Below are 23,194 nucleotides of genomic sequence, written 5' to 3'. Positions count from 1 at the left end.
ACAAAGTCACAGCGTGGCTGACGTCAGCTTCCAAAATCTCTTCTGCAGATAAATATCAGGTTAGGATTTCAGCTTGCTGCAGAAGAATGCTTTTGCAGTATATCTCGTAGAGATCTCTCCGGCCTGTGGGAGTACAGAGGCCGCTGACTCTGAGCTCCGCATCTGCCGGAGGTTGGCACAGACAAGAAACAGCGTTGCGATCACTGCTGATTCAGATCAACACAAGTTATACTGACTTCATTAGTCCTGAGGAGAAATTTGCAGCTTGCTGTCACCAAGTCCTACCACTTTTTAAAAACGTTTAAAAATGGAACAGCTCATCAGGAATGTCAGTCCTACGCACAAAAGTGAAGGTAAATAACATAGCAGCTACCCTCAGTGAGCATTAGCTCTTACATTTACTGCATATGTACATTAGGGCTGGAAACCAGATAAAATGATAACAATCAGGCATGGTCAATATAAAGTCAATAGAACTAAGTCCATCCTTGTTTTGGCAGACATCTGGAAAGGCCAATGGCAATAAGAACAGCGCTGCACCGAGCTGAGCCAATCATGTTTTTGGAATAGAATAAAGCCACGTCAGGATAGGCTGGCAGCTAATGTTTGGGCTGCTGTTGCCGTACACACCAGAATGTTAGGAGTGTGAGTGAGAAAAAGACCACATAACAACGGACAATGCTAATGACAACCCGAGCAACAGTATTACTGTACACAATAAACAAGACTTTGCAGTCCTGGACACCAAATACTGATATTTTATTAAAGAAATGAAAACACTTTGGGAATGCTATGAACAAGAGAGCTAATCTCATGCACCTAAGTCAGCTGACCAAACTTGCATTATAAATCAGTTCAACCCAAAAAACAAACAAATCATCCAACACTGGACACACTTAGCTTGTCAACTGTACCTCGTAATTCAGAGCAAGCTAACGGCTCAATCACACGAGTAAAAACAGAAGGCTCCTTACGTCTACATAAAAAACACAACTGCCTGGTGACTGTTTTGAATTTTTTCATGTTCCGTGACAGATCACAGCTTATGGTCGTGTTGATCTGAAGGTGATCGCACACGTTGCCTTATATGAGGCAACCTTCCTGCAAACAGTTGCAGTCTGATTTGGACTGACTGCAATCGCTCTCAGAGAGATTGTTGGAAGGTTTACAAAGAATTGCTGTCTAATTTATAAATGCAGACCAATTTGCATGGTGCCATCCGTTTGAATGAGTCCTTAAAATGAGCACAACTTGAGGGGACTCGACTCAGCTGGCTGGATTCTGGTTATATTCCTATAGATTTCTGTCTATGTGAAGAGCAACAGATGATGATTTTTGATCATTTATTACAGTTAATTGCTGTATTATCAGAACCAGAATGCATATAGCTGGCAACTTTAACCCTGTGTTATGGCATCATTTATGGCCAATTTAGTGACAGTGTTTGGTGTGCTTCTTTTTTCAGGGGGAAAAAAACTGAAGTTAGATAACTTTATCTAACTGGATATTGACAAAGTTTAACTTTAAGGGCATATTTTTCTGTTGAAAAAAATGTAATGGACTGCACTGCAATACTCATCATATCTATCCATCCATCTTCTTCCGCTTATCTGGGACCGGGTCGCGGGGGGAGCAGCCTAAGCCCAGACCTCCCTCTCCCCAGCCACCTCCTCCAGCTTATCTGGGGGAACACCAAGGCCTTCACAGGCCAGCTGAGAAATATAATATATCCAGCGTGTCCTGGGTCTGCCCCAGGGCCTCCTCCCGGTGGGACATGCCCAGAACACCTCACTCAGTAGGCATCCTTATCAGAACCACCTCAACTGGCTCCTTTCGATGTGGAGGAGCAGCGGCTCTACTCTGAGCCGCTCTCGGATGGCTGAACTCCTCACCCCATCTCTGAGGCTCAGGTTCAGACCCCTATGAGTGAAAGATCCAGGGAACGGTTCACCCTGCCCGGGACAGGGTTACCAGGGCCCTGCCCTGGAGCCAGGCCTGGGGAGGGTGCGCGAGGGCGGCCTGGCACAGCCCGAAAAAGGGACATGGGCACATCCTCCTGCAGTCCCACTACCCACAGGAGGCGCCGTAGGGGGTCAGGTGCAATGTGTTCCGGGCAGCGACCAGGAAGAGAAGGCCCTGGCAGACTGATCCCCAGCAACCAAGACTACTCATCATATCGCAAAATGTAAAAATGACAACAGCATCATATCGCAGGGTGTCTAGTAATTCTAATTTCTAGTTTTATCTACATTATTTATTTGGAACTGACCAAAGAATTCAGTTTTTCATTTAGTTTGTGTTCTTCTATAACACCTGAAGCTTCTGACTGGTCAGAATTAAAAATTAAATCAAATATTTTAACCAAAAATTAAATTACAACTTTGCATCTCAGGAGAAAACAGGGACCTTAAAAACTGGCATAAATAATGACTCGATTTATATCATCATAGACATCAACTGACATGAAAAGAATTATCATGATAAGATTAGAAAGACAAGATGATAACAAACATTCATATGTTATCATCTCATATTACTTCTTGTTGTGATGGCATTATTAATACACTACTGGAAAACTGAAGGCAAATTAGTAAAGCAGCTCCAGCAGCAAATGATTCAACACTGTGTTTGGAGTTGACTAACCGCAAAAGTTTCACAAAATAAAAGATTTATCAGCCACATCTGTGAAATTAAATAAATAAATTTTAAAAATTCTCCACCTATCTGCCCTCGCTGTACCCATGGCAGTAATTATAACAATTTATGCACTGATACTGTGTCAGAAACAGGCTATTCGCTGTTATTGCTCTCCAGTTATCCATCCGTTTAACTGTGACCATGAAGGAAGTCCGAGCCATAAAAAGAAATCAAGCACATGTTGTCCATTTCCCCTGCTGCACCAGGGCAAACAAACACAACCCGTGACCTCGCCTTGCACATCGTTTCTTTGGTGCCACACTGAGATCGCATCAAAGATGGCCCAGCTGGTGCTCGACGCCGAGCGTGGCAGCCGTTCTGCCACTCCGAGCTGAGGAGAGCCAGCTGCTCAAGTAAGAGAAACTAAGAATGCACTTCCAAGCATATGCAGAAGGAGGGAATGTTTTATCTCTTGTCTTTGTGGACAGGCAAGTTCAACCACAGCTTTTAAATGGAGAAATAACTACCAAACACACTGAAAAAGGACCTCTGTTTGCCTTTGTTGGGTAGCGCTGCCATTTCCAAGAAGCAGTTATGTAATCAAAAGCTTTTATTTTACACGGTTATCATTGTGACGGAAAGACTGAAGGAGAAAATGCAGCAGCAAACACCATTAGGGAAAGAAAAACAGAGCAAAATGTGAAGAGCGACAACAGCCGAGGACAGATTTACAGCAATAATACTTGAGCACCTTTGGCTACGTCTCAAGACTTTTCAGAGAAATTTTGAGCATAATATCTTCTTATTTTTGTAGTTTAAATGTAAGCATGAGGTTTTCTAAATCTCAGCCTTGCAGATAAATTACTTGCTGTCTTTTCTTCAAAATGAGGAGACGTCATCAGAACTCATATTAGCAATCCCTTTGAAAACCAAAATTCTGAAAATGCATCAGGACTTGTTCTTGTCAGTACTGTAAGCAGTCCAGGGAGTGCATATACTGAAGCTACAAGTCTTCCAGAAGCATACACTGACAAGTGCAAGTCTACCCTTATATACTGAAGAAAGATGCCCACAAGCACAGGAAAAACTAAAAGTGGAAGACGGACACTAGTGCAGCTGTTCCAATTGCATCGCCACAACTTATTGACAAGAAAAACATTAAGAGTCTGGTGGTAAATGAGTCGCAAAAGGCATTATGCAAACAACGCTATCGTGCTTTCCAGACCAGGGAGGAAAAACTTCCAATTAACTAGAAGCACCTATGGGAGAATGATGAGCCGGTCATCAGTCAGGGCCAAGAATGCTGGAAATCTGCCGATTGCAGTCCCTGGCTGGTCAGTTGGCTTGATCTTGCTCAAGAACAAGACCAACTAAGTCTTGGGTTTGAGTAATAATTCTCCAGGCTTTCTGAAGCTCTATCAAAATTTTTCATTGAGTTTTTCATTCATTTTTCAGATGCCTAACTCAAGAGATTAGCCAGTGTTTTGTCTACACGTAACTTTGTAAAGAACACACAATATTATTACCGTATTGTGTGTGTATAACCTCTTTTTAAGTTTTGTGGATATTATACAGTGGAACCCCGACTTACGAATACCCCATTTAACGAAAAATTCAAGTTACGAAGGCACTTAATGGCAATATTTCTGCCCGTGGTACGGCAAAATGCCCGTGTAACAAAATCCGCTGGCTCTGATTGGCTGAGCCCACAATGCCCACAATGCCTTCCGAATCATGTGACAACCCCTTGGCTTTCGTACTTGCGCTTCGCTGTTCCACTTGAACGACGTATTGTTGTTGCAGTTAGCAATTAGCCTATAGCCTATAGTTCACTCAAAAGGCGCGATGGGTGCTTCGACTTACGAAAGTTTTCGACTTACGAAAGACCCTCGGGAATTAATTAATTTCGTAAGTCGGGGTTCCACTGTACATGGTTATGCTGAGGATATGTCTTTAGGCACTTTGTTTCTAGCAAATTGTTCCAAAAACATATCACTTGTTCATCTTCCTTTGAATCTAAGAAAAATGCCAAAGATAACAGTTTGACAAACATAAAGCTGGGTTTTTTTTGTTTGTTTTGAGCTATAAGACAAATACTTCACATATCTTATCATGATCTTCAGTGTGTCCTTAAAAACGTTGAGAAAACCAGACAAGTGACAGCCAAAAGAAGAAGTGACAGGCCTAAAAATCTATTTACAGCAGATTAACTGTATCTGAAAGTCATGTCCTTAAGAAACAGGAAAAACATCCAGCAAAGACCTGACACAAGACCTGAGAGATGCATCTAGCCCTTTAATAGATCATCTATTGTTCACTGAATCCTAATCACAAGTGGTCTCAGTGGAAGGAAGGGAAACAGGGAGAAAAAGAAAGTACGCCAAATTACATAACAACTGGACTGAATATCAGTGGCAACGGGTCTTATGGAGTGATGAACCCAAATTTGACATTTTTCAGCATGACTTGATCCGAAACACACTGCCAATGCATTAAAAGCATACCAGGACAGAAAAGCACACAGTGAACACTATCAGTCATGGACTGGCCTCCCCAGAGTCTGAACCGCAACATCCAAAGACGACCTTTGAATGTCCTTCAAGGAGCTTGGAGAACTGTTCCTAAAGACTGCTTAAAGAACTACAAGAAAAATTGCCTAAGAGAGCTCAGACTGTGTTGAAGAATAAAAGTGGTCACACCAAATATTGACTTTCAAGTTTGTTAGAATTGTACAAACTTATTTACTGTATTTCTATGCATGTTTGATTAAAGAGGAGTGGCAGAAGTCTCACGGTGTGGTGGTTAGCACTGTTACCTTCCAGCAACCTCAAATCCAACCTGGGGTGTTTTTGTAGAGTCTAAGTGTTCTGTCCAGCTACTCTGGCTCACTCCTACAGTCTTAACAACATGCATGGAGCTAGACAAATTAGTCATTCTAAAATTGCCTGTAGATGCCAATGGTTACCATCTCTATGTGTTGGCCTTGCAACAGATTAGCAATCTTGTCTAGGATGTTTTCTGCCTTTTGCCCTATAACAGCCTCCCCACAACCCTCAATTGGATAAGATGAAGATAATGGATGGAAATACTGAATATCAAATATTTGTACAATAGATTGAAACGTGGATATTCATTTTCTTCTATTTTAAAATTGATACCAAACTGCTAAAAAAAACAACAACAACAAAAAAAAAAAAAAAACCCCGATACAAGCAAAAACATTGCTCATCTCAATTGGACTTCTGTACCAGAAATGTACGATCAACATTTATGTTGTTGCTGTGGGACAAAATTTAAATGTATAAACGTGTGGGTGAAAAAGTAGAGGAAAATCTCAAGTGAGTAAGTTGAGAAACAGCAAAATGCAAGTGCTGCGACGCACGTTTATTGCAGGCCAAAGTTAAGGAAGTAAAACCTAATCATACTTTGTAGCATGATCATCTGATTTGGGATCACTGAAGGCAAGACTTTCAAAAAAGGCTGACAGTTGGAGCATGAATGGCAGGAGGGTTCAGCTGCAGTCATACTCAACAGGATCGTTTTTCTACACAGCAGCTAGAGTCATCTGCATTTTGATCATAAATAAGTGAGTAAACATGGTTTAAAATTGTTTTTAACAGTGGACACCTGATGAACTTGATCCTTGAGCTCTAGGGTGATATGTGAGGAAAAACAAACAACAGAAAAACACGTCAATCTAGGAGAATCTCTGACGACATTTATAACCACTCATCACAAAGATCAATGCACATTTCAGAGTTCAGTTCTTCAGAAATGACTGGCCACGGTTATTTTAACAGAGATGGAGAAAAAAAGTGATATGGTCCTGTGAGCTATGAAGGTAATAAGAATATTATGCTGAATTATGGTGGTTTTGAATGTCCTAGATTTTTTTTTTCTTTCATTCATTTATTTTGAATGAATATTCAGGGTCTACCCTAGGTTTCTGTAGGGCTAAGGCGCTGCAAGGAGGGAATGCATTAGCATCTTCAGACTTTTTGAAGTTATCATCTGTGACAGCCGATTTTCTGCTTTTCATCATGAATTTATCCCCGCCATGGCAGCGGAACATGTTGCAGGAGCCATTGCAGTCTTCTCCAGGTTAAACTGGGCTATTTGAGCACTTTTGAAAACAGTCTGACAACACTTGCTAACTGTACAACATTAACGCTACAAAACAAAAAACAAAAAAAAAACCTCTACTTAAAAGCATTACCTGATCAATGGATAGTCTAGTCCCTTCATATTCCACAACCTTACCCTTTTATGGTTACAGTGGTCCCTCGCTATAACATGGTTCACCTTTCGCAGCCTCGCTGTTTTTGCAGATTTTTTTTGTGCAATTTTGCATGCTGTTTGTTTGTTTTTAACAGTGCATTGTGTTCTGCGTCCTGATTGGCTTTAGAGCATTGTCAATCAATCTCCTCCGTGCCGTGTCTCCTGTACAGTACAGAATGGTTTCAGCTAGGGCTGGGCCATATCATACCGTTCACGGTGATACCGGTATAATGTTGGGCAACGATAAGAAAATGAAATATCGCGATAGAATATGGGTAAAACGCGCATGCGCAGTGCCTTTGTTTTCATACGCACATGGCGGAAAAAGCATGGCGGTGACGGAGAATGAGAAGGGCGAAAGCAGATCGTTGAATGAAACAGATGAACCAGAATTGGTTTGTAAAAATGCTGCAACTTCAGTGGTGTGGAACTGGTTTAGCTTTCGTCCGTCAGATACACAACAAAGCACTATTTTTGGTAGCATGCTAGCGGGCCGTCGTTAATACCGTGTTTTTTGGAAAATACGGCACACTTAAAATCAATCCTTTGATTTTTCTGAAAATCGACAGTGCCCCTTATAATCCCGTGTGCCTTATGTATGAATTCTGGTTGTGTTTACTGACCTCTAAATGATTTTATGTGGTACACGGCGCTCGAAAATCTGTCAAATGTTTTAGTGCAACTTTGCTAAGCCACGAACCCACACCGCTTGATGGATTGTCGGAGCATTACGGCTATCGTAGGCAGGAGCCTCGCGGAGTGATACGTACTGTGCTTCAACATAATATTACCGTATTGTGTGTGTATAACCGCTTTTTAGGTTTTGTGGATATTATACATGGTTATGCTGAGGATATGTCGGCCAATTTCCACTGGAAATGCCTTTTGGTTAAACTGTCAGCAAGGAGTTTGCAATTTCACTGTTAAATTTTTATATAACTTTAATGCACATAAAAAACAGCTGCTTGTTTAAGTGAAAATACATTATTAGTGCAAAAAACAAAACAAAGTTGTGGAGTTGTATTTTGTCTAATGTCAATTATATCGTCAGTTATATCGTTATCGCAAATTTTCAAATGTATATCGTGATAAATATTTTTGGTCATATCGCCCTGCTCTAGTTTCAGCTTGTCAAATTTACATAAATCTTCGATCGCTAGCATTGTGACTGAAGTGCTGTAGTGTATATTTGTAAGTTTTCTCCCCAACAAACACGACAATGTCGACGAAACTTTTTGCACTGTCAAAGGCACCTGTGGATGCCTTTGGTTTCATTCTATAATACTGGACTGATTTTTCTACCAAGGTTTGAACTTTGAGAGTGTTTAAACAAGAGAGAAAAGTGTAAAAATGTTTGTGCCTGTCTGAGAAAACTGTGTAGTGAGGGGTTTTACAGCCTTAAAACATCTATAATAGTTGTAAATGATAAAGTTGTATACTTCGCGGATTTCACCTATCGTGGGTTATTTTTAGAATGTAACTCCCGCGATAAATGAGGGAACACTGTACTGCTACAATAATAGTAACAGTAAGAATAATATTTGGTGTAATTATTCAATCTACAGAGATTCAAGACTACACTGCAGACAAATTTAAAAAATTCAGTAGTCGGCACCAGTACCTGTACTATTGTCTGATCATCCCATGTAAATAAACTTCTCTATTAAAAAAGTGGTTATAAGTCACAGACATGGTGGTAGCCGTTTATTTCTAATGTTAACATTATATTTTGTTGACAGGACACAGACTGAAATGTTGGAATGGCTGTGGAGCAGCCTGACCATGAGGAATAATGTTAGGTACAATGTGTTAGCTTTACAGCTAATATAGCGTTTATATAACATTAACCACTGCAAACATTTTAGCCTGGCTCAATCAAAGCTAAATAAAAAGAAATGAGGGGTGGCTCAAAAGTTTAGTACAGTGTATCTATAAGAGCTAGGCAGTTAATTAAAAATGAACAAAAATCACAGTCAGAATCTGACATAATTTTGCACTTGCATTTATTTATTTTTTTAAACTTCTGTTAATACTTCCCCCACATTGTATTCACATACTGTCCTCTTAAAAAACATACCATCACCTGTGATTTCACATGACTCCGTGTGAACGCATTTTGGATTTAGGAAAGCAGACATCAGACATAGTATGGTGGTTTACACATTTGCCCAACAACCAAAAAGATCCTCTGTTCAATCCCAGGAGGAGACACAAATCCTTAAGGATTGTGTCAAAAACAGCATCTGGTGTTTAAAAAAATTTATTTTATTATTATTATTATATTTAATAATACAAATAAACAGATCTGCTAAATCAAACATGTGTAGCAACTTGCTGTTTGAACATTTGACCACAATCATCCCCCCCTCAAAAAAAAAAAAATCGTCTCTAATAATGCTGCATATTTACAGTACAGTGCAATAGTAAGTTAAACTAAAGACGCAGCCAAATGATTTAATGGCAAACAAATGATCGATGACTTGAGTTCAACATTATTCCACAGTCAATCAGTCTCAAAATTCCACCAGAAGACTTTTTAACCTGCTTACAGGTCAAAGTCTTTTTTTAAAAAACTATACTGTTTGGGCTTATAGACTTTCTTTAACAGGATAGTAGGCAAGACGCACAGTAAACGGCCTGAGGGTGGATTTGAACTTGGGCCTTACAGCACATGGGTCACCTGCAAAACTCAGCAAGCTAAACCAGCAGCCCAACAAAAAGAACAAAAGCAGCATGCACATAAATAAAAACATTTTCCGATTTATTTACGTTTTAATTTATTATTGGTTTTATATGAGTGGTACAAACATTTGTGCTAGAGCAGCCAGGTTAAAACCACCCATATCTGGAACTTGACAGGTATGATTGCATGGTCAAAAACAGCAGCACTGTTGCAAAATGAACAACTTTTCATTCCCCCTTTAGCGCCTAAAAAGAAGTAGCGCATACTCAACTGTCTGCAGCAGTACTCGTGAATGAGCCCTGTGCACATGCATAGTGTTACCCATATAGAAGCTGTGTACTACCCGATGGTTAAAAAAAGAAATACATTGATTATTTAACCTACATATGTAGTTGAACTCACAGCACAGACATGGTCTTTAACTGAACACCTCCGTCAGCTCAGACTAATGAAGCTTGATTCCATAAAACATGTGCACAGATATTTGTATTTTAATCTGCACTAAATGTGCCATCAGCTTGAAATAAGCGCCAAGCCATCATTGTGTCACATACAAAAGTATCCAAAACAAACTTCTATTTTCAGCTAGTGCACCACTTAATATAATGTGAGAACTTGGTCAAATACCCAGATAACCTACCAAAGCAGTACTATGAAAGAACCTGAACGTGTTCAGGACTATGGAGTGTGGCTCCGCCGTGCACAGATAGCCACAAGTTGGCCACTTCTCTATTATCAGATATTGGCATACTGTTAATACCATGGTATTTAGAGTACCTCATTCATGCAGGGGCGTATGACATCATTGCACACAACCTTGCCAACAACTGAACTGACCTGCAGTTGCTCAAAACAGTATTATTATGTTAATATTATTAACATTTTTATAGCATTCGGACATTCTTGAGAAGTACCTGTACTTGCAGTACATTTAATTTACTGGAGGGAGGGCGGGAAGAAAAATTCTTGAATGGTTTTTACAATACAGCAGGAAGATTTATTTCTGTCATTTATATTCTGTTTCAAATAATATAACCAGCCTTTATGAAAGTGATCCTAGAGCTCAGGCTTCGGACTGCTCTATATGCTCAATTTTAAACATTTGTGTCACAGTCTTGCTGCTGCCGATGTGTCAGAACGGGGGATATTCCTTAATATAAAAAGCTCTAATACAAATAATCACTCATTACATGGCTGTGAAAGATGGGGCTGGAATTACTGACTGATAACGCATGGTCTTTTTAGTAGCTGTGGGTACTGAGTGATTTGACGCTAGAGCAACCTTAATGCGAGGCAACAATGAGCTTCCATGGCCAATATCTCAGTTCAGGTCTACAGTTATCTAAACAAATGTCCTACAAAGACTTAGTGGCAGAAGTGTGGGATTCAGCTTCCAAGTGTAGCATGAATGGTGGCTGCTTTCTATCCTGCGTCCATGCTAATGAGTCAAACAGTATGTAACAGTCAAACAGCATGTTAAATGTCTGCAACTAGCATTATTTAAGTTAATCCCTGTGGGAAAGACCTGTCCTCTGTAAATGACCTTAACCATTTCAGAGCCGCAGCACAGCCAGCGCCTCAGACGCAACAGAAGAAGAGTCCAAATATCTAGCTTTCACGTGAGTGTGTGTGGACTGAGGAGAGCACATGAACTCCACCCAAAAAGCCATCAGCCACCCCACTCGAAGACCCTCCTTGCTGTAAGCATCTTGCCAACCGTCGCACTTAAGACACAGAAAAAAAGCACACACCAAAGCTGAAAGTTTCTCTTCCACCTAGTTAGTCTAAATTTACGTCATTGCTGTCCGATAACGGGTTGTGATACAATGACCTAGTTCTGTCAAGCAACGTTAAACCCACTCCCATCCACAAGTAGACCTAGCAACAGCGCGAGCGACACGACCAGTACAAAGTGCCAGACAGGGGCTACTGTTCTGAACTAATAAGCTGCAAGTGGGAATGGAGATGTGAAACCCACCAAATCATTCGCATGTATTCAACGCAGAAAGCAACAAAATGAGTGAACATTGCTAAAGTGAGCGGCTCGTGAGCCCACCACATAGGTGTTTGTTTGATGATTATTTTTGGGGGGAGTTGAGAGAACTATAAGGTAGCCCCAAAACTTGTACTTATTTTCTGCATGGACAACAACGGTATCCCACATGCAACTCTCAATCTGGTAAAAATTTGCTCCAATGAACCATCTGTGCATTACAGCTATAAACCGACTTAAATCAACTGCAGTGCTGTCAAACCTTACATCCACATGGGAAAAGTTAACAGATGCACAAGTACTGGAAACTAACAGTATGCTAGAAAGGACCCTGCATTAAGGGTCCCTTTTAGCTTATATAGAATGTTTCTGAATCATGTCTGTTGGTTGTAGACAGCAACAAAGACATAGCTAACACTTTAAGTTAGCTGGACTGGGAAGCTGTCTATGGATACAGGGCAGTCTGTCAGCACTATAAAGAAAGACTGTGTTTATAATGCTGTCTCCCAATAATAAAAGGCACAATATCACCTGTTTAGCCCCTGAAACCAAAGCTATTTCCACAGGACATATGACCAAACAAGACTCAAAGCATAGATATGTACCACACTTAAAAGCAAATGCACTTTGATTCAAGCACTGTGCATTAATTGCCTTCAGCTTGGAAGCAGGGCACACTCCTCTTGCGTTCTGCTGCTAACGCGAAAGGAACACTTCCCAGGCATCCCACACCACCTAGTGAACAAGATTCACGCCCCCCCCCCCGAAAAAAAACAAACAAAAAATATATCACGAGCTGTCAAGCAGCACTGTCTTTCTCCCCATCTTCCACAGTTCTGCGATGCATTCAGAAGAGAGTGGGCTTTGCTCTTTGTTAGCCAAGCGACATGTTAGGCACACAGGTAGACTGTGCCTGTTCAACACGCAGCTTCGAGAGCACATGCAGAGTCCAAGGCAGGGCCAATGGAAACTGTAAACAAAGGACCGTGACACCACCTAGGTCAGCGAAAGGGACACGTTTTTACGGAGGGCCGAGACCCGTGAGAAAACCCGAGCCACGCTTTAGCGAGCACACGAACGGGTCCGAAAAATATTCACGGCAAATAGGTTATATAGCTACCAGTGTCACTCCGCCATGTCCCGCCATCTTGGACAGGCAAGCCAGCCATTAACGTTACTTGTAACGTTTGTCAACTCGTTCACGCGGACACCAAACACACACGCACATACAAATGAGCACAGTGTTTTAAATGGGCCAACGTAATGCCATAAAACACCCCAGACTGTGCCAAAGACGAGACGAAATGCAATTGCTACGGGCACCAGCTAACCTTACCAAATAACGTCAGTGGTGCACCCCGAAGAAAGCTACAGCCTTTCCGTTACTCCCACCGATGTTTTAGCGAGTACCAATGTGTTTGAGGTTGGGTGGGAGGGATATCTTAGCAGCTACAATTACACAATTTCAATGTGACATAAAACTTTACTCATTATAGTGCAGCACCGTTTCCAGTATGTGTTACACAAATCCGTGACGACGTTGTCTTGGTAGTGGTACAAGTACACGGGGCTGTATGGGATAGCTATCCAGCTAAAGGGGAAGGGCGGTTTCCGAAAAAAAAGAAAGAGGAAAACATTAACATATGCTAACTTTACAGGCAAATGAAGGGAGCAGTAGCTAGCCGGATACACGGGCGGGCCAGCGAGACGGCGTTAGCCGCAGGTGCAGGGTCGCTGTTCATCGGAAGAGGGTAGCTAACTAGCGAGCTAGCTGCCTGGCTAAGAGGGGCTGCCGCTAGCTGGCCTTGGTCTCCGTAGCGAGAGGGCCACTCAGACTGGCTTGCCACTTGAAAGCAAATTCACCGCCATGCACGACTAATGACAGATTCAAGAGAGTCCCGTAAACCCGGGTGCTGCTCGGTTGCAAAATACATCCAGTTAAATTCACTACCTTCATCAACAGGGCCTTCGTTCTGGCGCCATCTTCATGAAGCTTCTGAAATCCAAACAGTGAGCTGCAAGCAGAAGACAACACAGGCAGCTCAGTATCACTTGCAGAGCGGCTCGAGGACAATATCGACATGCAAGGCAAAATAAAACAATCAATTTTCAAAGTGTGCGTTCGTGTGAGTGCATGGGTTTACTGTTCCGACCTGTCGATCCCAGCCAAGCTATCCCTCTCCTCGGCTGTCAGTGTCGGAAAGTCCTCCTCTGTTTCACTCGCTTTTCCCGCCGCCATTTTCTTTCCCTCATCACCACTAGAAGAAGCCGAGCCGAGACTCCGAGCAGCAGCGCAGGCAGCAGCGGCGAGAGACACACCGCACGATTGCATGGAAAATCGCGACGCGGGGACGAACGGATCGCTCCGCCAAATCAAAGAAGGAAAACTGAAGGGAGCGAAACGATCAAAAACTTTTCTCCGGGATGAAAAGATGCGATTCGATGTAGTAAATCCTTTCGGGGGGGACAGAAGCGCTCTCCGGGTAGCTCCTCAAACGTCACATTTTTCATCACAAAGTGGTATCGTGCAGCTATTTGAATGCAAATAACTGAGTACAATATCCAAGATGTGAGTATTTGACAAATAAAACGCGTTTCGGCCGCGAAGATAAAGTTGTTATAATTGTGTCACCCAAGCGAACCCACGCGCCGCTGTGGCCACGCCCTCTCCCCCCGTCTCCAGCCAATGGGAGCGCGTGTATACCACCATATGACTTCCCTGCTATACTATTCTTTTATCTTAAATATTCGTGTTTTCTCTGCAAAACCACTAATTAAAAAAAAATCCACCCTGATAAAATATTTAAAAAATAAATACAGATTTTTTTTACGTGGCTCTCTTGTGCATGAACCAAAGCACTGTTTTCCCGACAAATGCTCTAATTTTCACACGCTAAGACATCATCTCATATTCAGTAATACATATTGACACATGGGTGTCAGTTTTCGCTCATAGATTATTTAAAAAGTGACTGCGAAGCATAACTCTTTCCAATCCTGTCAAACCACGCGACTCTTTATGCACCCAACCCTTATTTTTATGACGTCTTCACAGTCAGACTTGCAGAGTTGCTGCATTTTATCAAATAAAGTTGTTAAACTGCTTGAAGCCCAATCAAGCAAAATGAAAGCATTTCAACTGACGTGGCAGCGGCATCATAATGTGGGCGTGGTTTATCTTTGTCAACATCCTGATGACATAACTAGTTTCTCCAAAATGGCGACGGCGGATGAGAGAGAAGGTTAGTGTTTTGTTTGTTAGAAATGACCGTTGTGCGATCACAATTCGCATTTAAATTCGTTTATTTTTTTTCCATGAGCAATAGTCGAAAAGGCAGAAGGGCTTTATCGTGGCTCATACGTGCCTTTTGGTCTCCGGTAGCAGAACCTTCGCGTCCAGGCTGGAAGCCATTTGACGCTAGCCAGCTAATGTTAGCTTCCAAACTCATTTACATAGAATAAGCACCCTCGGAGCCTGTGGAGGCTGAAGTGCTTTTGCAGTTAGGAGGACTTGAAGATTAAGCTTTCTGTTAATAGGACCACACAGGGTGCAAACAGTTCCTGAGCTATTAGAAAATACACCCCGAATGTAAGCGAGGAGGTGTAGCATATGCACATTGTAGCCCTTTAACTTTGTATTTCACTCCAATTTCATAGCGGGCCAGGACGACCCAGAGAGCGAAGATGAGGTTTATGAGGTTGTGGACCTGACTGAGTACGCCCGGAGGCACCAGTGGTGGAGTAGAGTGTTTGGGAACAATTCCGGCCCTATTGCTGAGAAGTACTCCGTGGCCACTCAGCTCATGATGGGAGGAGTGACTGGATGGTAAGGACTCGGGGTCTGTGTTCTCACTGGGGCATATGTAGATCCAATGGGTGTTTAACACAGTAGCAAATGTTGGGCTATTTTGAACTTGGGACATTAACATGCAGAGAAATAATTAATGTGAGAACACACCGCTTACTTGTAGAGCTGCCATTGCTAAACCAATAAAATGATTGAGTCTATACATTAAAGGAGAGTCTGTATGCCTTTACTTCCAAACAATATGTACGTATGCTGTTAGAGTGGCAGGTACTGTCTGTGTAGGTTCTTAATCGTCTTTGCCATAGTTTTCTACAGAGCTTGGAAAAAAGAAGGCAAATGGTGGAAAGAGCTGGGTATTTGACCCCACATGAGGTCTCATAGTGGTTTCACCCTTCATTGTACTGACCGTGTCTTTTTTTACACTTTGGCTGGAGTTGGATGTCGTTGATCCACAATTGATGACTCGTGTGATCGATAGTGGGGCAACGACCTTCAGGTCCACCTCCAAAGGGGACAAACCCCCACTGGGGGTTAATGGAGCGTTCCATATTAAGCCGGAAGTTGGGATTTCCAAGTTCCCAGTTGGCATTTTCACCTGGAACGCCCCCTGAACTCAGAGCAGCCGCACTAATCCCGAGTTAACAATCCAAGATGGCAGCACCAAACTGAAGAGTAATAAAACTTTTAATTTGTGCTGCCCCTGTTGTGTAATCGTGTATCTGTTCTGTTTTGTGTTTTTTTTGTTTTTTTTTTGTGTGTGTTTTTTTTTTCCACGCTTTTCTGACTTTACTACTGGGATGCACTATCTTAAATTCAGGTTCCTGGAACGCACCATAAACACCCGGGACTCTCCACAGTTTGTTTTTAGAACTTGATGAGTGGTGAAACGTCATAACAAGCCTTAAGAAGTCCAGTATCCCTTTTTTTTCACACTCTCAAGAGTGGTGGGAGCCACAAGCCAATGTGCTCCCTAGTGCTGGCCCCAGTCTGAAATAAATGGCGAGGGTTGCATCAGGAAGAGTATCTGACATAAAATCTTTGTCAAGTTAGATCATGCGGAACATGAATAATGAGATTCATGGATGTAGTGAAGGAGGACATGCAGAAGGTTAGTGTGACATACAAGGATGCTTGGGATAGGGTGAGATGGAGAGAGGTGATCCGCTGTGGCAGAAGAAGAATTGCGGTTGAAGATTCATAATGAGGTCGTTGTATAAGCAGTGCCCGTGAGCCAAAAGTTCCAGCCTCCAACTACTAGTTTAAGCCCACTGGTGAGAGCAGACATCCCGAATAATAATAACAATAATAATAATAATGGTCATCTGTGAGCACAGGAGCCCCGCCCACCTTTCTGTTTACATGGGGTAGCCAGTCAAAAGTACTTTGATTTAAAGGAGGGTAAAAAGCTTAAATAGCTTTTTTTCCAGGCAATAGATGAACTGCAAAGCCTTAGTAAAGATTCAGTAAAAGGACTAGATGTTACAGTCCCTGATAATGCATTCCTCCAAATGGAGAAAGTCTTGAGGGATGGCTACTGTGAGGAAAAGACACATAATGACTGTTTTCAAGTATGAATCAGGCCCAGGGAAAACTGACATAATAGATTCCCCTTTAAATATTTTAAAGGAAGTAACCCACCCTTTCTCTTAACACTTACAGGTGTGCAGGTTATGTCTTCCAGAGAGTTGGGAAGATAGCAGCTACTGCTATTGGTGGCGGGTTCCTTCTTTTACAGGTAAGAGCACCGTAATGCTGTGATTGTTTAGGCTTAGTCGTTAAATATTTAGCAATTCTCCATCAAGAGTCATAGAGAAGTACGTGCTTTGTAAGATTAACATAACTCCATTGACAAGTGAAGACGCCAGCTGTACGACATGACACTCAGCTGGTCCCCCCTCTCCACCACAGAAAGGCGAGCATTGTGTGTCAGCTGGCACTAAATGGACACAGGCCATCTGGACACTTACAGGGTGCTTCAGCTCCGTCAGTAGCATTACTTTGTCGCTTAAAAGCATTCTTCATTTTGCAAGTAGATTAAAAGCCCGGACACCCAGATGACTTGATTGTCAGGCTGAACACACAGAATAAATTTTTAAGATCATGTCAGAGGCCTACTGTGGACACATGCTTCCAGAAAGGGATTCTGTCCTTCAGAGTGCAGAGCTGAGGCAAATATGAAGAAGGACAAAGTAACGCTCATCAGTTTTGTTTTGTTGTCTGTGTCTGCAGATTGCCAATCACAGTGGCTACGTGCAGGTGGACTGGAAGAAGGTGGAGAAGGATGTGAACAAAGCAAAGAAGCACCTGAAGAAGAAGGCAAACAAAGCAGCCCCAGAAATCAACACATTCATTGAGGAGGTAAAGGTACCTGGAACAAAGCTTGCTCTTTCTTTATTTCTTGCTTGGTTTTTTGCTTAAGCTAAATGCAATCTTCCTTTAATTTGTATTATTTCAATATGGGGGGGGGGGGCATGTATTGGGGTCCATTCCCAAGCCAGCAGTGCCCTCTAGTGTACTTGTCGAGCTACTACACCTAGTAGCTGTGACACTGCAGGCTCAAGGCAAACCAAATCAGATGTTTCGAGGTGCTGGGGTCTGTTTTGTTTGTTAGTTCTGATTTGACTTTTCCCTCGTCTCTCCTCTGCAGGCCACAGATTTCATAAAGAGGAACATCGTCCTGTCCAGCGGGTTCGTCGGCGGCTTCTTTTTGGGATTGGCCTCCTAAAGGCCGCCGCACACACTACAATCTCCATTTACTGTGAATCATCACTTTCCATTGCTTACCTCTCTGCCCCATGTGTGTTTTGATCAAAAGTGATCATGGGGAATTATGTTGAACACTAAACCACCTGTTCTGAATCAATCCTAGCTTGCTATTATCATTCGAGTGCTCATTTCAGAGGATGTGTGTGAGGTGGTGGGTTGGTAAGAGGATCGGGGGCCGTCAGATTGTACTGTGAACGATGCTTCCGAACGCATCAAGCTGCTACAAACAAAACTTGGAGTTTCTTTTGTGTTTGCTCGTGCAAATGAGACTGTCCCAAGTGTTTGCCAGGTGGATTCTGTGGCATGTGTGGGCGCCATTGTAAATATATAGCCAAGCCCCTTTTTCAGAGCTGTAAACAGACACGCACACAAGCACATACACACAAGTAAATATTATATAAACAGCATGGAAGGTGGCAGAGTGGGAAGGTAACACCAGCCCCCAGTCTGGTGCCTAGTTTTTTAAAAATTATTATTAGTATAGCTGTACAGTTTGTCGTGGTCACATGCCTTTCAAAGCATACTGGCAAACCCAGTTATGTTGGTCACACTGACTGGGGGGGGTAAAGTAAAAAGGTAATTTTCCACTCTGAACTGGAGTCCATGCTGATAAAGAACACATCATTAGTAAGTTTAATTTGTGAAGTATTAACCCCCCAACCCCACAATTTGTTACCTAATTCCCAGCTCCACAATGCCCTTAAATGAAGGTTCAAGCATCTGCTGTGCCCTAATTACCACCATCACAAGCCATATGCCCAAAGAGACACTGGTCCAGTCGTTACAGAGCATAATGGAGCTGCAATTTTGACTCCTACACCCTCGCTATTGTCGTCGTGCATTTGATGGTGTGTGTGTAGCATTAACAAACAGCGATGCTGCCGTGTCGTACTTCATCATGTTAATCAGCTATAGAGGAGTCCAGTTATCACACGTTGCTTATTGTCTTTTGGGTTTTTTGCCTTTTCTACTGGTGCAATATACTGTAATGTTTTAGCTGTTTTTTTGTTTTTGCATCCAGCTGGTATTTTGTATGCTTATGTTTGTATTTAATATGATTTTGATAACTCTTATTTCCTGGTTTTATGTCTCCTTTGAAGTAAAGTTGCCCTATGCTGTTTTAAATGATAGTAACATTAAAAAAAGGATGCTTTTCATTTAGCCTTTGTTGTTTTTAAGCAATCTCAACAGTCTGGCTTTATGTCTTTGCAGTAGCTGGATTGATAAAATCTTAAACCTCAGTCAGATTTGACTGCATTTATCAGTTGGTGGTTTTTACTGTCACCCGGGCTCTCTGCAGTAGCCTTGCATCAAATTGTTATCTTCCTACTTCAGTAAGAGAGATGATCAGAACTGGTAATGAATGCTGCAAAAATCTTATGAATTTATCATTAATATATTTATTTTAGCACTTTGTACTCTCAGTGGTTCTGTGAATGAAGGAGGCATATCAAAGCGAAATATATTTATAGATTGAATATTCTTGGTGATTAACAGCCAACATATAGATAAATCTTTATTATTTTATAAAGCAACATTAGCAGAGTAAATCAGACATGGTAGCTAGTTCAGACCAAGCATGCAGACTGTAGCGTTATTCAGTGGTGTTATTAAGGTCCTGCTCACCATGTGCCACTTGTATTTGTTCAAACATGAGAACTTATATGAAATCCTACTTCGCAATACCCCTCCACCCCACTGTATTGTTAAACCGGCCAAGCTTGATGGTGTTAAACTAAATAAATAAGATAATTGATAAGAAATTAATTAACCTTCTAAAGGAGCCAGATTCTGCCTTATCTAATTTACATGCATGTGTAATATGTGCACTGCAGAGATGGATAATAATGATGTCCTTAGATAAAATATGGTCATTTTAAAATAATGAGGTCTCTGTTTGCTCCTACATTTAGTTTCATACATTTGTTTCACTATAAACTCCTAAAATGATCACAGGTGAGCACTGAAGCCCCACCCTCCTGGTGTTTAAACTTTAAGTTATAAAGAGCAGCCAAGCAGATTTAAGTTGGATTAAAGGGCAGGACAATGGCATTGACTCCTTTAGGTCAGGGGCTACACCAAAGCCCCTGACCTAAAGTTACTTTACTAACAATAAAAACCAAAGATATCAGTCACACAGAAATCTAACATCTGCTCAGTTGCACCTCTTGTTGTGACAATTTGCATTTTTTTTTAAATACCACTTGGTTGAAGCTTGTTTGGTTTTTATTTATAACTATAAATGACAAAAATATACAAAGAGGTGGACATGAATAAACATACAACGTATTTACAAGAAGAGCTGAGTGAGCAGACAAGAAACATTCAGATTTTATCCTCAATTCTTCATAATTACAGGCACAATCCTCCCTATTGATTAGTCAATCAATACATGAGCTCCTGTAACGTCCCAGATCTGTAGTATGAAAAGGGGAAAAAATAAATACATTTAAAAAAGCCAGAAGCCACTAGCCTGTGGTGAATTCGTGTAAAGAGGCTACACTGTTTGTTTTTGCTCACAAAAAAAACAAAAACAAAAAAAAAAAAAACACGAATAAAAGCCATATTTGTTATTCCATAACAGGTTTTGCAAACTGACATTGCAGAATTTGCATTTCCTCTTGCTGCAAAGTCATTCTTTTGTGCTCAGATGGGCATTTTGAGAAGGGCACACTCTGTCAGCAGTGATAGGGTTGTGAGTACATATCTGCTGTTGGACATCTGAAACAAAAGTAAACCAATATTATTAGCAGGTTCTTCTTTCATTAAAAAAATAAAATAAATAAAGCTCTGAGGGCAGTACCTTGATCCTGCCACTGAACTTGGCTGATCCCAGTGCAGATGAGACCTGACTCAGGCGTCCTGCTGACAGGTCCAGTCTGAAGTGCCTGTAGAAATGGCTCATTAGGCTCTGCGTGAACCTTGTAACCTCCTCGATGTCAATGCTTCTCGCTGCCTCCTCCTCCTCCCTGCTCTCCAGTGAAGGGGTCCTCACACTGTTCCACAGCTCCCACGCATCTTGAGGGTTAACTGTGTAGGTGATCTGCAACGGTGGCTCAACCGGAAGAGTCCAAATCATTTTGAGATGCTGGATGCTGGACTCTATGTGGCAGTTAGTCCATAATGCCGCTAGCCACTGCAGGCAGGTCTGGTTGATTTCCAGAGGGCCAAAGCAGCAGTCAAAGGTCTGCTGAAACCAGGATTTGACCAACGAGGTGAGATTCTCAGCCCCACGGCTGCCAAAGAGCGGCAGACAGGTGAAGTCCTTCGGAAGCGAGTGAAGATATTCAGGATTGCCATTGATGCAGGTCAGCCAGCCGCTCCACACCAACTTCTGCACCTCATCCTTCCCTGCAAACACCGGCTTTGAATGGATCTGTGACGGGAAAGAAGACAGAGTAAAGCCGGCTCATACTGTGCCTGAAAACCTTCTCCCTGCCTCTACAAACTCCTGTGCTTACCTGTACAAGGACCGTCTTAGCATCATCGTCCGTCTCTCCCAGCCCCTGCACCACAGAGAAGGAAACTCTGAAGCTGGTCTGTGCTCCCTCAACCTCCACTGCCAAACCCTGCTGCTTCTCTGCAGTAATAAACGCCGAAAGCTGCCTCGAGTAGCTCCTGAGCTGGGTGTGTCTGAACTGGTAGAGCGGTGTAACATACGATAGCTGCCACTCTGTCTTCACCAGTAAGGCCAGATCCTCTGGATTCACCTTCTCCTTTACCAGGGAAAGAGCAGAATGCAAAGGATGGCGATTCCATGTTCTGTTCTCCAGATAATTAATATATTTAGAAGAGAAACTTGCATTGACTCACGGTGATATTGTGTGACTTTGTTCTTCTGCTGGTGTTGAGCCTCCGCGCTGTCCATCCTGGGGTGTGGCCGAGCCTTGAAGCAGCGCCTAAGCAGCTGCGGTATGACTGTCTGTAGCTTTTATTTTTGCTCCTCCTCTGAGCCACAATGCTGTCGGTGGGAGTCCTCACCACACTGAAAAGAAAAATTAGTCAATCAATACATGAATTTTAAAAAATAAATCAAACATAAAGCAACAATCTCCTGTTAAACTTGTGCTTTGAACTAGGAACACAAGTAAGGCTTTTGCAAAACCTGCACTTCTCATGTGCTTAAATACCCAATTTATTAGACTCATTATAAAACAAATTGCCATTCATTTCATACACAAACACCATTTCTAAACATACTATAGACGCATTATAGCCACTGTGTCAACACAACGTATTTATACTCAACAGACTGTGAATGGATGTGGTCTTATTTTAAAGGTCAGATGCTCCCCTGTTTTAAAACAGCAGCAACATGTCAAAAAAGACCGAGGCAGAGCCAGCGGGCTAATGCTAGCATTAAAAAAAGGCAAACTATCGTCCCGATCCTGTTTGGGCAATCCATTCATGTTTTTAGAAACCATGGAGTGACATTTAAAGTTAAACATTACACAGACTGCGCTTAACTAAACACACAAAAGCTTCAGTGACCACTCCCTGCCACTTGTTTCATTTTGAAGGGTGAAAAAAGGAGCTACGACTGCAAAACGTAAAGCCGAACTGAAAAGTAGAGGTGAAAAAATCCTAAAATGACAAGTTTAACGTTGTATCAAGCCCGTGCATTTCATTAAATGCAAAACAACATTAAACCACCTAATTGCTGAATGTTGAATGGTGTTGGGGTCTCGTTGTACGGACAACGACGGAAAATGCCGGGATTAAATAAACCAAAATGCGTCGTTGGACAAATTGTTGCCATTTTCCTTGCCGCAAAAGCAAATACTTTGTAGAAAATAGCATTTGTATATTGTAATAACGACAAAGGTAAAATTTCTACCTGTTTTGAGGTCGCTCCATGTCTCTGGCGTAGCGACAAAGGCTAAAAGAAAAACCGGAAACAAATTTGAACATCGCGCTTTCCCAGGAGCCTGCGCGGTCAGACTCAGCCAATCACATCTACCCAAACAAGAAGTGGGATTTGTAGTTTTTTTCCCCCTTTCATAATTTATCAAATCTAAAACGTTTTAAA

At 42.0% G+C, this 23,194-nt stretch overlaps 3 protein-coding genes across 5 annotated transcripts in view; 1 reads left to right on the top strand and 2 right to left on the bottom strand.

The window, feature by feature from the left end:
• LOC134620506 (histone demethylase UTY-like) overlaps window positions 1-14,160 on the bottom strand; it is a 34,862-nt gene extending 20,702 nt beyond the window's left edge. For both annotated transcript variants that reach the window (XM_063466696.1, XM_063466697.1), the window contains exons 1-2: window positions 13,745-14,160; window positions 13,543-13,606 (exon numbers count right to left, since the gene is read on the bottom strand). In XM_063466696.1, coding sequence (XP_063322766.1) covers window positions 13,543-13,606; window positions 13,745-13,923 — 243 coding nt within the window. In that variant the 5' untranslated portion in view covers window positions 13,924-14,160. The remainder of the gene's footprint in view (window positions 1-13,542; window positions 13,607-13,744) is intronic.
• A 526-nt stretch (window positions 14,161-14,686) lies between these two features.
• Window positions 14,687-19,326, top strand: LOC134620507 (FUN14 domain-containing protein 1). Of its 2 annotated transcripts, none has more exons than XM_063466698.1 (5): window positions 14,687-14,833; window positions 15,249-15,417; window positions 17,059-17,134; window positions 17,629-17,763; window positions 18,047-19,326. In XM_063466698.1, the coding sequence occupies exons 1-5, from the start codon at window positions 14,716-14,718 to the stop codon at window positions 18,122-18,124; spliced, it is 576 nt and encodes a 191-aa protein (XP_063322768.1). In that variant the 5' UTR covers window positions 14,687-14,715; the 3' UTR covers window positions 18,125-19,326. The 2 variants fall into 2 exon arrangements, with proteins under 2 accessions (XP_063322768.1, XP_063322769.1); XM_063466699.1 differs by having other exon boundaries at window positions 14,695-14,833; window positions 17,629-17,757.
• A 1,408-nt stretch (window positions 19,327-20,734) lies between these two features.
• Window positions 20,735-22,376, bottom strand: cenpl (centromere protein L). The gene is made up of 5 exons (XM_063467577.1): window positions 22,366-22,376; window positions 21,979-22,150; window positions 21,627-21,881; window positions 20,969-21,541; window positions 20,735-20,886 (listed from the first exon to the last, which is right to left on the bottom strand). Exons 1-5 carry the CDS (start codon window positions 22,374-22,376, stop codon window positions 20,812-20,814), a joined length of 1,086 nt encoding a protein of 361 aa, XP_063323647.1. The 3' UTR covers window positions 20,735-20,811.
• Between the last annotated feature and the right edge of the window lie 818 nt (window positions 22,377-23,194).

The sequence above is a fragment of the Pelmatolapia mariae genome, linkage group LG23, assembly GCF_036321145.2.
Source record: "Pelmatolapia mariae isolate MD_Pm_ZW linkage group LG23, Pm_UMD_F_2, whole genome shotgun sequence".
In the NCBI taxonomy this organism is placed as follows: Eukaryota; Metazoa; Chordata; class Actinopteri; order Cichliformes; family Cichlidae; genus Pelmatolapia; species Pelmatolapia mariae.
This window is presented reverse-complemented; position numbering and strand designations above follow the sequence as displayed.

Excerpts from the sequence above, each read along its gene's own strand:
- cenpl (XM_063467577.1), bottom strand. Across the intron at positions 21,882-21,978 it reads CAAAGTCACACAATATCACC|GAGAAGGTGAATCCAGAGGA; the intron begins GTGAGTCAATGC and ends TCCCTGGTAAAG. Across the intron at positions 21,542-21,626 it reads CTAAGACGGTCCTTGTACAG|ATCCATTCAAAGCCGGTGTT; the intron begins GTAAGCACAGGA and ends TTCCCGTCACAG.
- LOC134620507 (XM_063466698.1), top strand. The coding sequence starts at position 14,716 with ATGAAAGCATTTCAACTGACGTGGCAGCGGCATCATAATGTGGGCGTG. Across the intron at positions 15,418-17,058 it reads ATGGGAGGAGTGACTGGATG|GTGTGCAGGTTATGTCTTCC; the intron begins GTAAGGACTCGG and ends TAACACTTACAG. Across the intron at positions 17,764-18,046 it reads CATTCATTGAGGAGGTAAAG|GCCACAGATTTCATAAAGAG; the intron begins GTACCTGGAACA and ends TCTCCTCTGCAG.